The 16994-nt window shown below is 37.4% G+C and overlaps 1 protein-coding gene across 5 annotated transcripts in view; it reads left to right on the forward strand.

The window, feature by feature from the left end:
• The window catches only part of WDR7 (WD repeat domain 7), a 360567-nt gene that overhangs the window by 263298 nt on the left and 80275 nt on the right, over nt 1–16994 (forward strand). For all 5 annotated transcript variants that reach the window (XM_079108807.1, XM_079108809.1, XM_079108808.1 and 2 more), the window contains 4 exons: nt 1348–1534; nt 12806–12923; nt 14983–15132; nt 15742–15824. In XM_079108807.1, the coding sequence (XP_078964933.1) occupies nt 1348–1534; nt 12806–12923; nt 14983–15132; nt 15742–15824 (538 nt within the window). The remainder of the gene's footprint in view (nt 1–1347; nt 1535–12805; nt 12924–14982; nt 15133–15741; nt 15825–16994) is intronic.

The raw sequence follows: 16994 nt of genomic DNA on the forward strand, positions 1-16994 counted from the left end.
TATGAGAAGAAAATCAAATCCACCAATTGACAGTATGTCTCTGTAGATTCTTGGCCTTATAGTTCCCTTCTCTGCTTTTTACCTCCACTTTACCCCTTCTCACTTACCTGTTGACTTCAAGATAAACGATTAAATGCTGTTATTTGTTGGACAAACTAAAGTTTACATGCCACGTTCTTAGTTTGGAAAACATACACGTTCAGCGTGTTGTTAATAACGAGTGCTGCCTGCCATATTTCAAATGCTTACCAGATGCAAAGGAAGCTGGCTGGGTGAGTAGCTCCTACGCCAGCCCCCTACAGGGATGCTCCCTTCACCCATCTTGCTGTCTTGTCTTCAGTGTGAAGCCCCTGCTCCCCTTCCTCAATGTGCTGTCATGTTCCCTGATTTGTGAAGTTTTCTCTCTTACCCTCAAAATACAAACAAAAGGCCTCTTCTGAATTACATTTTGTTTTTCATAATCCCTAGGTTTTTTTTTTTTCTTTTTTGAATGTCAACTGTCAGCATAATCTTCAACATAAAATATACAATTAAAATCTAAGGCTGGGTGCAGTGACTCATGCCTATAATCCCAGTGACTCTGGAGTCTAAGGCAGGAAGATCATGAATTCAAAGCCCACTTCAGCAACTCAACAAGACCCTCTCTCTAAATAAAATACAAAAAAAGGGGTGTGTGACTGAGGATGTGGCTCAGTGATTAAGCGCCCTAGGTCCAATCCCTGCTACCTCCCCTCCCTGCAACTAGGTCATTTCATCAGATTTAGAGCAGTATTGTGATTGTACTATTTTAAAATTTGTTTAGTGAACTTATATGAAGAACTTACTGTGTGCTCATATCATTGTCATGTATTGGTACTCAGCAGGAGAATGTGGAGGAACAGATTCCCAAGAGGGAAGCATTTCGAGCTTCACACCTTGCTTTTGCCATTCCTGTCCCCTCATTGCCTATAATGAGAGGAAAGGTGTTACTGGTGGGAAGCAGTTTACATATGAGCTGCATTAGCTGCATCAGGAAGGATAAGACATACCATATTACCTTATTTGAAACCATCTCCATTTTGCAGAATGCTGAGTAAGAGGAAACATTGTTTGGAATTTAGGATCACTCATAATATTTAGAAGTTACATATGCATATTTACATATAATTATGTAATTAAATACTTTAGTCTTAGCTTTTGAAAGTATATAGCTGAACAAACTATAAGCTCAAAATCTCTTATAATTTTATTGTTTACAACTGTTTGGGTAAAAAAAAAAGCTGGTTTATATTTTGAAAGTTTGCTTCAAAGAAAACATCACAAAAATATAGTTACTTTACTGCTCTGCATTTTATTTTGTGATTTCAGGCAAGGCTTTGACATTTCTTCTGCTACAGCCGCCGAGCCCCAAACTTCCTCCACACAGCACTATCCGTCGAACAGCCATTGACCTGATCGGGCGAGGATTCACAGTTTGGGAGCCTTACATGGATGTGTCTGCTGTTCTGATGGGACTTCTGGAACTCTGTGCTGATGCAGAGAAACAACTTGCCAAGTAGGTGCTGAATTCCAGTGAATTCAGTGAATTTAATTTGTTGTTGTTTGGGGGGATATTTTGGTGGAGGTCGTCAATTATCCTTCATAAATTATATGTGTTCATAGACATTATCTGAATGTATGCAATTTTGGATATTGACAATGAAAAAGAAGCATGTTTCTGCAATTTACTACAACTGAGATTTAGCCCTGAGTTAGTGACTGATCTGTAATATAGTTTTCAAATTTTGTTTATTTTACCTGGAGACATTCCTAGCTAACAGTAGCATAAACACATTGTTTATAAGAAAAACGATATACACCCTTGATACTTGATCAGAAATGCTTTACTCAGACATAGCCAAACAGTTTGAAGAATTATCCTCCACAGTCATGTTAATTTTAAAATCAGCTTCATCGGAGTTTCATTTGCACCCAGTAAAGGACTAGACATAAAGAGGTTGCAGCAATCCAGGGAAGCAATGATCAGAGCAGAGTCAAAGTGGGAAATGAGTGGAGCTGGTTGCCAGAATGAGTGGGAACACAGCTGGTGTGCTCAGAGTGATGGGGTGAAAGTTCTGGTAGAGGTGGAGATTAGTGTCCACTTGAGAACTCAGCCGCCTGAGGCCTGGGAGGGTTTTTTCCTCTCTCTTTTGTTTGATTTGCTTTTGGTTGTGTGTGTATGTGTATTGTATACAACCTGAAATTTGCCATCAAGTACATTCACATCACCATGGTCTAGACTGTTCCCAAGTCACACCAAGTAGACACCCATGCTCATTATGCAGTCTTTCCTATTCTCCTACCACCAGCCCCTGGTGGTCACTACTCTGCTTTCTATGAATTAATCTATACTAGACATTTCACATAAATGCAACCTAGGGTCTTTTGTGACTGACTTCTTTCACTAGCATAGTATTTACATAGTCCATCTGTGTTGTAGCATATATCATTACCTTTTTCTTTTTGAATGAATACCTTTTTCTTTTTGAATCATTACCTTATTCTTTTCTTTATGAATGAATAATATTCCATCTATAGTTGTACCACCTTATGTTTGTTCATGGCATATGGCTTATTTTTACCTTTTGGCTATTGCAAATAGAGCTGTTGTGAACATTTACGTGTAAGAATTTCTTTGAACACCTGTTTTCATTTGTAAGAGAATTACTAAGTGTTAGTTTCTGGTTGCTGTGACTGAAATGCCTGATAAAAACAACTTATAGGAGGAAAAGTTTATTTTGGCTCATGGTTTCAGAGGTGTCAGCCCATCGTAGGCCAGATCCAAGGCAAAAACATGGCTTAAAGGAGGAATGAAGGAAAGCTGCTCAGCTTATGGCAGCCAGGAAGCAGAAGGTGGGGTGAGATAAACCCTTCTAGGGCATGCCACCAGGATCTAATTCCTCCAGCTAGGCCAGCTCTCAGTGGATTAATCCACCAACAAGGTTACTGCCCTCACCACCTAACCAAGTCCTCCTTCTGAACCTTACTGCACTGGGGACCGTGCTTTCAACACATGAGCTTTTGGGGACATTCCATATCCAAACTGCAACACTGGGCTATATGGTAATTCTGTTTCACTGTTTGAAGAGCCACCAGCCTGTTTTTCACATTAATGACAACGATTGACATTCCCACCAGCATTGTACAAGAGTTCCTCCTCTTCACCAGCATGTTTTTCTTTACAGTGTAGTCACCCTAGTGGGTATGACGTGGTAGGAATTCTTGAACTGCCCCATGGTGCCCTCCCTTCATGAAAATGTTACCACTTCTTTGATTTTCTCAGTGAATGACATTTTGTTCTTGTCATCATTAATCTTTTTTAAAAAACTATAGAGTAATCTTCATGGTTACCTTTCTCTGCCCCACAGATGTCTTAGGTTCCAGCATGCTTTGGGCCTGTAGTTTTTCTGCTCACTGCTCTATGCTCAGAGAGTGCAGACCAGATAAGCAACCGAAGGCTAGCATGGAACGCTGTGACTTTGTCTACAGAGTGGGCATTTTCTGCCTAATATTCCAAGAGTGACTGGTAGGAGAAGGATATTGATTTCAATTTTAGGCAGCTGCCTTCCCTCTTTACCTTCTATCATACTGCCATGCTTCTTAATTTTCACCTTTAGGTGGAGCTGGTTAAAGTACCTCTCTCATAAGATTGATGATAGATGAGTTTATATCTATGGAGTGCTTAGAAGAGTAGTTAGCTCATCTTGAGAGATTAAATGGATGCTATGGTATGGTGGTAGTATAAGTGATGAAGCTGTGGTATGGACCCAGTGTTCAACAGATCGGGAGCTGTTGAACCCATTTCTAGAATGAGCAGTTTGGAAGAATGGTTGACAGTTATTTCTGGATACAGGAGTCTGGATGATTCTCAGTTGACTTTGAAGATTGAAAGGGAGTGTGAACCCATGCTTTGTGCCAATAGCGCAGCATATCTGACCTTTGTGCAAAGCTCTGGAACATATCTACAACCCTTGGTCTCCCCCTTGGCATAGTTGCCACACAGGCCCTCTGGGAAGACCGCAACACTGGCCCCAATTACCTTTACTCTCCCAGTTTATTTTGAGAAGCCTTTGGCGTGTTCTGATTGTCTAGTATTTTCCTTGGCCCTGAATAGCTTATTTTCAGATCTGAGCTAAACACAATTTCAATAGTATGTACATTTTTTTGTTACCTGGAAGGAGAAATGAGAGGTTTTTATCTTAATTTTAGTATGTACAATTTTCATTTTTAAATAATCTTACCTTAGGCTTATGTCAGCAAAATAAAGATGCACTTATATTTTACCTGCATGTATATGTCTACAGACACAAATGCTGTAGTTTTCAGTGGTAATTTAAATCTTGCTATTACATCCTTCCTGTCATGAAGATTAGTATGACTTTCTATACACAGCTCTGAATAAATGAATGTATCAGCATGTAGCCTTGAGGAGTCCAATGTAATTTTCATCATGATAAATTGCATAATAAGCAAGAAAATGTTTGCTTATTAATCTATAACAAGATTTAGATTGAAAATGGCCTGTTACTTCCATGACACACTTGGTACCAGCTGCAGAGGACTGAGATGGGGAGCCGTGGAGTAGGATGTGCACCGGGCTAAGTGTGCATCCTGCCTTCGTGGTGCCCTGCCACACTGCCCCTTTTTGTGCCTGATTTACTGTGTACACAATATCCATGCCCAGCTGCCTCGCTTCTGTCTGTGATGTTAAGCTTGATGTATGAAGAAGCTTCTGTGGTAGGCTGCTGCTTTTAAATTTCAGTTCATATTTATGGAAAGAGAAAAAAGGAGCAAATGTTTTTTTTCTTAGTTCCCCTTCTTGGGAATGTATGAGGATGGGTTTGGGAGAGGGACATCTAACCCAGGGCCCATTCTGGAGAACACATAACACAGCAGGGTTCCTTTCGACCTCTCTCCCAGGTAAGGACATCCAACTTAAAATTTTTACACCTGAAATCACAACATCAACAGTTGTTTTCTAATGTTTTTAGCTATTTTGCCAGAATTTAAATGCTTACTAATCAAAGAAGCACTCTTTGCATCACTAATATGTGAAAGGGACAATGTTAGGTATTTGTAGCTATAAAGTAGAATCAAAGATCCTTTCTCCAAGGTGCAAAAGAGATAAGTTCTGTCCAAAGATAACCATATGAGTGGAAGGGATGGAATCCAGGGCCTGGTGGGATGAATCATAGCTGGGTAACCAGAAGGTATGCAGTGAGAAGTTCTGCTTGAAATTTTCATTTGAATGATTATGACTGAGGCAGGAGAAGAAGGATGTGCAAAAGAACAGAGGTAGGAAGGCACAGGCATGCCCAAAGCTGATGAGCAGCTCCTTAAACCCATAGCAAGTGAAGTAAGTGTTGTTTTCCACTAATTTGATTGATTAATTCCTTGCCAAAGAAACTTTAGAGGATGCTTCCATCTAACACTGACAGTCTCCTTCCCAGTTGTCTTTGAATATTATTAGGGTCAGAGAAAGGATTGGTTTGAGCATGTGCTTTAGAAGCAGATTGTTACAGAGTTTTTCTTTGCTTTTAGCACCTACCATAGTACCTAGCTGTTCAAGGGTTCTGGGGATTCTGGGTATAGTCCTCAATACTGAACACTTGCTCCCCATGACTTTCTGTGTTGTATACGTCACAAACATGCTCATCTAGTTATAGAGAAGCTCAAGAAAACAGGGTTACCTCCATTTTTCACATGAGGAAAATAATGAAGCTGTGAGAAAAGCCATCTTCTTTCCACAGTAACTTCGTAGTCACTGAAAACCGCAGGGTTCAAATCCAGGTCCAACTGACTCTAAACGCCAATGCTCATAGCACTAAAATATCCTGCAGTCAGTCTCAACACCACCCCCAGAATTAAAACAGCTTATTCAAAGGATATAAAATTGGTCAAGTCAGAATTTTCAGTGTACTTTCAGAATTTAATATATTTAATGAAATTGTCTTCATCAAGGATTTTGTGTCTTCTAAAAATCAAAAACCTTATTTGAATACTAATAAACTCCTTGGTTGCTTGGGCCCTGTAGTAGATGTTCATTCTTATTTATTCATAACATCTGGCAAGTGATTCGCATGTATTAAACTTTTAATAAAGCCATGGAATTCTATAAATGCAAATCTCCTTCCACAGCACGTGATTACAATACCCTCAGTATGCTATCAGGTAAAAAGAAGGTACAGCAAGATTATGTGACTTGTCTGAGGTCACACTTGTATCCTAAAGAGCTTAGACTGTCACTCGGGTCTCCCACCTGCCATTTTGTTACTCTTGTACCATGTGCTTATACCACCCTTTTTGTATGTAAGTGATCACAAGTAAAATCTCATATGAGGGATTTTTTAAATGAGTGAGGATGGACTATCCATTCATGATGAATGGGTGAGTAGAAAATGAGGCTGAACTTAACTGAAATCATAGTTTTGAGAAAAATAGAAACATACAGTAGTATGTTTTTATAAATCCAAAATTTGTTATATCTTAGTGGTTGTGTACATATTTATAAAATGTTAGAAATAGTAGAAAATTCTACCTTATAAATGAGCAGAATATCCTTGTGCCCTTGGAAATGTAGAGCTATGACTGTCTTTGTTTTCTGTGACTTTGACTCCATTTGCCTAGTTCATGGTGTAGGGCTTTTATTGTGAGTGAGGACAGTGGAACAGTGCTGGCCCAGTTGTTTAAGGGGCCATTTTCTCATTGCATACTGTCAGAACTGAAGGACGTTGGTGAATGACAGAAGACCTGTAGCTTTTATGGGATCGTCATGGCTTACCAAATGTTAAGGGAGAGACATTGTTGCTGGAAACCGCACATGCTTTGGTACACAGATAAGTGCCATACGTTAGAAAGACTTTTTTTGAACAATATAGAGTTGAAGGAAAGAATTCAATCTTTTAACACAAATTCAACCATGTTTTTTTTTTAAATTGGAAGGGTGAGGAGTGAAAAAAGGAACACATCTTCCAAATGCTAGCATGCTTCAGGATTCAACAGGTAGACTATTCTTGTTCCCATGAGATTTATTTATAATCTGAGGAAGCCATTTAAGTTAATCATGTTAGCATAGCTCTCATGCACTGCAAATAAATACAGAATTTAGAACATAGTTCTAAAAGATGGACATTTGGAGGAGAAAGAATTTCTACCTTTGGATTTAAGAAATGAATTCTACCTATGAGTTATGAAATTAAGGCCCAACTTGACTGAGGAATTGAAGATTCCTTATTAAGTTGAGGACAAATACTTACCTGTTTTACCAAGAAGGGGTAGGATAAAAATCCCAAATGTTATGTAATTAAGTATGCATTGTCCAGATAACATTGGTCTTCTTTGTTTTTGGTGGGGAGTGTTTTCAGTTATCTGTATGGCTGGGCAAGATTTGCAGGCTATTTGATGAATGTTTAAGTGTTCTTCCCTCTGAATATTTCCTTATATTATTCCTTTATTTGACAAATGGTGAAGCCTTACAATTTTAGATGGTGACATTTGACTGAAGTGTTCTTACATGTGACTTTCCAAATGCTTTTACCACAATGGAATGAACCCAGAACAGGATTAATGAGCAGTCATGTGGAGAGTGAGCTCAGCCTGAGTGGACTCCTTTTCTAGTCATGCTTTTTATTTATAATATCTATCATCTCTGGTATTTCATATTGGATGTGTACACTGAAATGCTGAGCAAAATATAGTCTGTCATGTCCAATTTTTTAATAATAAAAACCAAAACCAAAGGCCCATCGCATAAGCCTACAAAACAAATGATCTGTGTAACAGCCACATAAGCAGGATCAGAAGAAAAGTGTGTGCTCCCTAGTTCACATAGATTCCAGAACGAGACAGAAAGCCCCTTGCTTCCCACCCTCTCATCCTCTGACCCGTCTTCATTCAGGTAGAATCCCACATTAAAATATAGCACACACACAGTGCAGACTTGACTTTAAAGATGACTACGTGTAGAATTAGACTTTGTCTGTTGGGACTACCAGATCAATTACTTTGACTTCATTGCCTGGTCAATTCAGTCCAATAACTGGCTTAAGCGATTTTCTTTTCTCCTGCTAAATTTGCCAGCTGGCTTCATTTAGTGCATAACTATTGAGCTTCCTCTGTTTCCAAGGGCTGTACTAGGCACTTTGGGGGGATACACAGGATTAGAAGGCATGCTTACAATCTGCACAGAGTCATAATACAAGACTAATTCTGAAGGCCTGGCAGGATGGGATTCGGAACTAAGGGCCCCTAATAAATGGGCTTTGTTGTTGTTTTGTTTCAATAGAAATCACTGAATGCTGAAGCAATTGCAGAATACTGTGTGGGGAAGCCAGGAATTGATCAGAAGGGAGGGAGGAGAGTGCGCCAGTGGGAGAGGGGCAGAGGAGCAGTATTAGCAAAACCCTGGAGTCAGTAAAAGAACAGAATTTTTTCAGGACCAACTTTGAAATAGACTAGCCTGATGCTGAGAAGATTGAGTTAAAAATTAATGAACTAGATTTTGAAAGGCCTAAGAGTTTAGGATTTTTCAAAATTCAAGCCAAGGAATTCGGATTTTTCTTAGAGTGATGGGAAGCAACTGAAGATTTTTAAAGCAGGGAAACCATGAAATAAAGTCGAGGCTCTGTTGAGTAGAGGAGAGACACAGCTTTCTCTTTCTTCCCTGGGCCTCGGCAGCCTGTCAGCTCTCATATTCACGGCCCTCCCACTTTTGCACTGTGGGTGCCCTCAAGGTCACTGCAGCACCTGACGTCATCACAGTAGACCTTTACACATCCTGTGATCCTGTGCTCAGGCAGCCAAGTGCTAACGGAGGAAGTAGCTCAAGTGCACGCCTTGATGCCTCTCCAGGTTGGTGGGTTTCCCAGCTTCCACTGAACTCAGTGGCACCGTGTTTGCATGCCTTTGGTTCCCTGCCTTCTGCAGTGCTTTATAGCTTATCATCCAGATCCTGCCACTCCATTGTGAAATTTACCCCCTTTTTTTTAACCATAAGAAGTTTACTGATTCCCCCAATTCAGAGGTCCTTTGCTGAGATAGGAGAAGGCTGTCTGCAGCTAGTCCTTTCATTTGAAGCCAGTGACCTACCATTAGTTGACTCATTTTTCCTTTACTTCTGTTCAGGAGACCTCTTTGCTCAGAAGAAGCGTCTGATGTCCCTATGATACAGGTGCTCCCATGCTTGCTCTCTGCCCCTCCCTCCCTCTCTGTCTCCCCTTCCCACTAAACATTTGTCCTGTATGCAAAAAACTGAGAAGTGGTAGACTTAGCAATGGGTGGTGAGTTTCTTAGATCCTCTCTAAGTGTATAGAACTCTGGTTTCTAGCTACACAGATGGGGAACTTCTCTGGACTCTACAAGTATTCTGTAACTCTTATCTCACAGAAGCCACCCCTTTCTCTTAGCACCTAAGGAGCTAGAGGAGGGTAGACAGGCCACGAAGTATACAGCAGGAATGACCCTCTCCCCATAATTTTATTCTTCCATATAAACTAGCTCTTTCGGCAGCCATATCACTAAGTTTTTTTTGTTTTTTGTTTTTTTGGGTTTTTTTTGGTACCAGGGATTGAGCTCAGGGGCACTTAACCACTAAGCCACATCCCCAGCCCTACTTTGTATTTCATTTAGAGACAGGGTCTCATTGAGTTTTGCTGAGGCTGGCTTTGAACTCTGGATCCCCCTGCCTCAGTCTCCTGAGTCACTGGGATTTCAGGTGTGTGCTATCGCTTCTGGCAACATATGTATTTATGTTTCAGTTACAACCCTCAGCAGTTCACAAGCTCAGAATAGTAGTGTATTACCTGGTCTACATCTACAGATTCAATCATTTTTGTATCCTCACATAAGACTTCTTATTCAACTGAATTTGACTTTTTGAGGACTTTGTCTATCCCAGTTCTGTTACTTAATATGATTGTTTTCCATTACAACTTTATGTCCATACCACAGATAAGAGTACATCCTGTATCTTCATTCAAACCACTGTTGATATTGAATAAAACAGCTGAAGTCCCAAGTATTAACATATCACTAGACACCTCTCAGGGATGCAACTTAACCATTCATCTAAAGCTGCTGAGTTCAGTCGTGTTACCAACTCATCAATCCAATCGACCATAGTATCGTTGTGCCCTTCCAAAGGTCAACTATCCTGAAAGACATTGCATTAATCCCCCCTTATCTGCACAGGATATGTTCCAAGTCCTCTAGTTAATGCCTAAAGAGTGGTTCCAAACCCTGTACATGCTGGTTTTTATATATACATTCCTGTGATAAAATTTAAATTATAAATTAGGCACAGCGAGATTAAAAGCAATAGCTGATAATAAAATAGAACAATTATAACAATATGTTGAAATAAAAGTTATGTGAATGTGGACTCTCAAAGTGTCTTATTGGACTGTACACTTGTAATGCAGTGCCTATGTGAAAAGTGGCTTGAGGTGAATGATGAGGCACTGTGACATAGCATTCAGCTACTATGGAAGGGTTATCTGAACATAAGCACTGCCACATAATGACACTGATAACCAATGTGACTACTAATGGGTAGGTAGCATATACTACATGGATGCTCTGGACAGAGGGATAGTTCACATCCTGGGCAAGATGTAATAGGAAAGTGTGAGATTTCATCATGCTGTTCAGAATGTCATGCAATTTAAAATTCATTAATTACCTTTGGAATTTTCCATTTAATATTTTTGGAAAGGGAATACAAAATAATTGGTAAGCGAGGAACATAGTATACTACTGCCTTGGTTTCTCATTTACCTTCTCTGGACCTGATTTCTCATTTGTAAAATGACTTTATCAACTATGTCCTAGGGACGTTCTAGGACAACTACAAAAGGACATGAAATAGCACAAGCAAGCCTGGTTTCAGTCCTAGACCCTGGCTTCTCGTCAAGTTCTTTTTTTTCCACATCATGCCTTTCAGATGTGGGTTGGGATGCCCAAGAGATAGGCATTCCTTTTCCCTGACCGACCGCTTGTTGGGATATTGTCTGAGTAATCTTTTCCAACTCCAGCATTTTGTGATTTTTCTCAATCTTACAGAATTTTATTTGAATTTGTTCAGAATTATTCAGTTGACATACCATTTTGGTTTGTCTCAGCCTTTCAATATAACCAGCCCATCTTTACCCAAATTGATTAAAGAAAGAAAACTAAAAATTTAGTTTTCAAGTTTTTAAACGACCTAAAATATGGATATGTAACTATTAAGCATTTTAGCCCAAGCACTACTCACCTGGGTAGTACACATTTCCTTTGCTGAATTTTCAATAGTAAAGTTTAATCCAAAAAAAGAAATTGGCTAACTGCCCATCCTGCTGAACACCTCTTTCCAGCCCCTGCTGGGACCCAAGGGCACAAGACTTTTGGGGGAGCAAGTATATTCCATTTATTTGTTATTCAGTTTGTGTGCACATGCGCGTGCATGTGTGTGTGTGTGTGTGTGTGTGTGTGTGTGTGTGTGCGCACATTCTCTCAGCTCACATTTTTCTTTTTCTTGGTAAACATCAAAGAAAGACTTCTCCCTGAATTCCTGCTTTGCATTTATCTTCATTTTGGAAAACAAGATGAAAGACAGTTATATATTATCAAAGATTTAAGCTGTATAACAGTTATGAAAAAATTATAGGCGGAATTTTCTAGGATTAATTTAGCTCTTTTAACAGTGATGACAATGCCTATGCCATCTTTATTTACAAATAAAAGCTCGAAGATAGGGACACCTATAAACTTGCTGAGACTATTTAGTAAACATAATCCAGCTTATGCATGAAGCACAAAGACATATAATTGGAGTAGGATGCATTAAGATGCATCTTCATATGCATATTTAAATATGAAAACTATTTAGCTAGAGAAACTATAACTGGCTCCATATTAACAAAACTCCTGTCCTTGTACACAGTTAATATCCTGATCACATGCCACATTTTAATTTAAAGTCTTAATACTTTTCACAGTGGTTTATATGTAATATAAAGTATGCTCGAAAGTAAGACTATCATTGTTACCTTTCAAGTGGGAAATGAATACGGCATCCTATCCACCAGGAACCTTACACCCTCAGTTTGGAAGGGTTTATTTCATTGAAAACATAGTGTTATAAGTAGCCTGGACAGTGTCATGTCATCTGTTCTTTGTATAAGGAGAATTAGTATTAGTTAATTTAATTTTTACATCAGTACTAAAGAAACTGTCAGCAGAGCATGCCAATTAGTAGACTGGTTCTAAAAGTACTAAGTGTGGTGTAAACAGTAGTACTAAGGTTATTTCAAACTAAGAATAAAACACAAACTAAAGGTAATTTTGTCATTCTCAGTTCTTCTGAATTTCTAGATAAGAATGAACTTTGCTTCCTGTCACAGATGCAGCCCTAAAATAGTCTTTTAACTTAATCTTATTTAAATTATTACCTTTAACTTTTTTAAGGCCAAAATTTGAAAATACCCAACTTGATATTCATTCTTGCCTTTTTTTGAGCTTTGTGATATGTATTCAGTACTAGTTCTTGATAATTTGTTAACAAGGCATTTTTAACACTTTGGACAGATGCGCATACTGTTTTCAATCTTCACGGTTAATTATTCGATTTTGTATTTGATGCCAGAACACCCTGACTCCTAATCACTGCTCATTGTTGCAAGTCCATTATATTCTAACTGTTTGAGTGCTCCCATTGACCTTGAACTGACATTATAAGCTGTGTCTAATCTTTTCACTCTATATTTCTAATGCTTCTTTTCTTTTTTCCTTTTTTCTGATTCCTGTTTAGCATCACAATGGGGCTGCCTCTGAGCCCAGCAGCTGACTCCGCCCGCTCTGCAAGGCATGCCCTCTCTCTCATTGCCACTGCCAGACCACCCGCCTTCATCACCACTATAGCCAAAGAGGTGAGGGGAGTCCACAGTGTGCTGCAGCTTCCCATTTAGAGGAATTATCTGACACTGTAAACTGAGGATTGGTACCTGCAAATAATCCTTCCAGCTTGTTCTAAAACAAAGCAAGTTAATGATTTAGTACTGAAATGAATACATGCGTGTTTGTGCATGCACTCAGAATTCCACAGCTGTGCATTCATTACTTGTGCTGTGGTATTCACTTCTGTTCTCAAAGCTAATTCACTTGCAAATATTTGACAATAGTTTTTCAATCTGAAATATAGCAGGGATATGCAAATTAAAGCCTATTAAAGGAATTCACATTTTTCAAGTGTAAGTACCTACTTGTAATCAAACTAAACTTCTTATTTAGCACTGGTTCTCCAACTGTAAACAAAAAATGTAAGTCATAAACGTGCTAATTGTTTTTCCTATTACATGTCACAGATAAAGACTTGAATGCCAATTGATTCCCACATTCTTAGTGTTCTAACTAATTGCCCACATCTAACTGAAAAACTAGTAAAGAACAATGAACCAATTATAGGATCTTTCCTATAGGTCTTAGTGATGGGGAAAAAAGGAAAAGATGATAAGATCCTAAATTTTTTTAAAGGTTTGTTCCATTTCCACATGAATAATGTGCAGACGGGGTGTCCATAGGGCATGGACTCTGTCTGAGTTATTTTTCCTGAAGCTATGATGAATTTTTAAAATATGGAATAAATACCTCTGAGTCTACTCTGATAACCTGAGACATATTGGGCCTGTGTCTGCCCCACAGCAATCCTTAATAGGCATGCTGTAAGTATTTGTGATGTAAAGGTAGCTAGAAGGGAGGAAAGAAGGTCCTAATAGCAATTTGTATAGGTGATTATGAGGCAGTGGAACTGTAAATTCACATCAAAAATAAATTTATGGACTACAAGTACATGTTTTTCTGAAAGTACATAGTGTTATAGTAAGGTTCCACTACATTTAAATTACACATATGTATATATTTGGAACAAAATATAATGTATGTATATATAAATAGTTTTAAAAAATTTTTTGTTGTTGATAGACCTTTATTTTTATTTATTTATATACAGTGCTAAGAATTGAACCCAGTGCACACTACCTCTGAGCTACAACCTCAGCCCAAATAAAGAGTTTTATTAGCGTTGAAAATCTTTTACGGTTTTTCCTATTCATGGAGTACACATAGGTAGTTATATTGACTATACTGAATAAGCTTTACATTAATCTGACAGGTCCTTATATTAATTGTGGATTCAAACTTAATTTGTACCATATACTTATGACTCCTGTTACTTGAACTGTTAGAATACCCATGCTTTGGATTCCCTCTTTTCTAACTTTTGATTGGAAAGATTTTTAAATATTTTGATGTAACAGTCTACATTGATTACCTTTTAAAACCAAGTTTTCCACTTCACTTTTTAATCATAGCTTATTCAAGTAAAATATTAAGTATTTCTCATTAATACTGCCCTCTACCCTGTCCCTTTGCTCACTGCTCCATGGATAGTCTAGGGTTAGTTCAGGACCTGTTAATGTTCTTTCTCCTCTGGACTGGAAAACTTACAATTTGTATGGGAAAAATCACCCTTGGATATGTTATTTGCTTTGTTCGTTTTGATTTCCCAATTTGATGATAAGGCACTTAAAATAGTGTCTGGGACACAGTGTTATATAAATATTATTTACCATTACTACTTGAGATCAAGAATCGTATCTTATCCTTCTGGGTGTTTGGGAACTACACTGCATACTTCAGTACCAAATATACTAAATTCATAAATATTCAATCTTCAGTCTTTTTTCTTAAATGTCATAGTAATATTGTACTAATATCTCAAATAATACTCAAGAACATATTGAATTTTATTAAACAATATTTATTGAATTATTATACTGAATATTTATTTGTGATCAGAAGTATTTCCTGAAGCATCCCATGATTTGCTTTTGTGGACTTTTTTTTGTCTCTGTAGTATTAGTAAGTGAAAAATAAGTCAGAAATGCAAAACTATATTGTTATATCTACAGAATGGAAATATTTTTATAGGTACACAGACATACAGCTCTTGCAGCAAATACCCAATCACAGCAGAATATGCACACTACAACCCTTGCGCGAGCTAAAGGGGAAATCCTGAGAGTCATTGAAATTCTCATCGAAAAGATGCCTACAGATGTTGTGGATCTTCTTGTGGAGGTAAGAACTGTCCTGTTTCAAATGATATGACAATATCCTAAATTAAATATTCCAGCGTATTAATACACATTGGTACCTTTGTTTCCAGAATCTCTAAGGTAAAGAGAGAAAAGATTGTGGGGGCAGGGTGGGGGAGGCAAGACAGAGAGAAGGAGATAACTAAAATAAATTAACTTTTGTGACATTTCTAGAGGCCTTAATTAAATTTCCTCAAAAATCAAAATGAGTGCTATGTCCTTTTCCCATTCACATGGAATTGGTCTGTAGTAATTTTTTTAAAGGTTATATAAATTCTCCTTGACGTTATTAAAACAAGTTGTATAATGTGCTTGAATGAAAGCTATCTAACTTGTATATAAACATGAGTTGACTTCAAAATTAATAAATCTATTCTGTTTACTTCACTGTCTTTAAATTTTTATCATAGGTAAGACAAAGGATAGCTTGTAGTATACGAATGTTTAAAAGTAACTACTTTTGTTTTAAAGTAACTACTAAAATCAAACTATTTAGAATTTTCATGGGCAAATGGGGCCTAATGTAATCATTTAACATTTTGAAAATTAAGCACTTGAAGTTAATTTTTGATCTGTTCCTTTTCCTCTAAAGGTTATGGACATCATTATGTACTGCCTAGAAGGATCTTTAGTTAAAAAGAAAGGTCTTCAAGAGTGTTTTCCAGCTATCTGCAGGTAAATATGCCTTTGGTAGGATACAAAATAAGTAATTTTCAGTAACAAAAAATTTTAATAGACTGCTTACAGAGGTTAATTGGAGGTCTTACCCCTTAGAAAGCCAATCATTTATTAATATCTGCTTACCTTCTAAAATGATTTAGATAGCTTTTAGACAAAAATGCAAATATAGTAGAACCAGCTATATGAAATTGGGTCGAGAAGATATTTTGCTCACAACATAATAGATAAACGAGAGATGGCATGCCCGAATGAGTCTGTATTCTTCCATCCATTACTCAGTGTGTTGTTCCATTACAAAATAGGGTCAGGAAGTTTCTGACTTAGGGAAGAAGCTGTACTTTCAGCCAAAAGAAATATGTCACCTTCTCACTGGTTAATTTTATTTTTAATATAATGGTCAATATTTACATTGTATTTGATTAATTTAGGTGTTTTCCTTATGAGAAAACAATAAAACATTCTAAAGAGTGTTAACTATGTTAAGTGTAACTCTAAGTATTACATATATTTTATGTATCATTTAATTGTTATGAAATGAAGATTGTTTTAGTGTCAAAATGTAGTGAAATTTTTTTAAGTGTGGATCTCAAAATGTTTTATAGTTTGAGACACATTTTGTTTAATTTTTTTTTACCTTCATGTAAGCAGCAGAAGCAGTATTTAAATCTGTTGAAGATAAATGTTTTTGTAGAAAACAGTACCACCTGTTACTCGTAGTTACATGACATTTTCTTTTCATAACAAGTTTATTGATATCCTTTCTTACTTTTGCTAGTTGCTTTGTAGTGTAAAGTTTTGTTGCAGATGATAGTTTCCTGAGAACAGTGACATTATATGGTACCACTTTCTGTCTTGTGTATTTCTTGGTATTTCAGCAAATGTTTGCTGAATTGATTATACTCCATAAACCTTCCCATATATTTTTCTATGTTTGCAGTAGACCATTTTATCTTAGTCTCTTTATTTTGCAGTTTCTGACTTTTGTACCACCTAAAAGTTAAAACACAAACACAGATTTTTAAAAAAATTATGTTGTAGCATACGTGTGTACAGATGAAAATTTTCTTGTGATATAGATTAGATTAGAATACAGTTAATGTTTTACAATTAATTCTGGATTATGTTCTTCTCGTTTAAAACATTTTAAAATCTTTTGTGTGATTA

The sequence above is a fragment of the Sciurus vulgaris genome, assembly GCF_902686455.1.
Source record: "Sciurus vulgaris genome assembly, chromosome: 13".
NCBI lineage: Eukaryota > Metazoa > Chordata > Mammalia > Rodentia > Sciuridae > Sciurus > Sciurus vulgaris.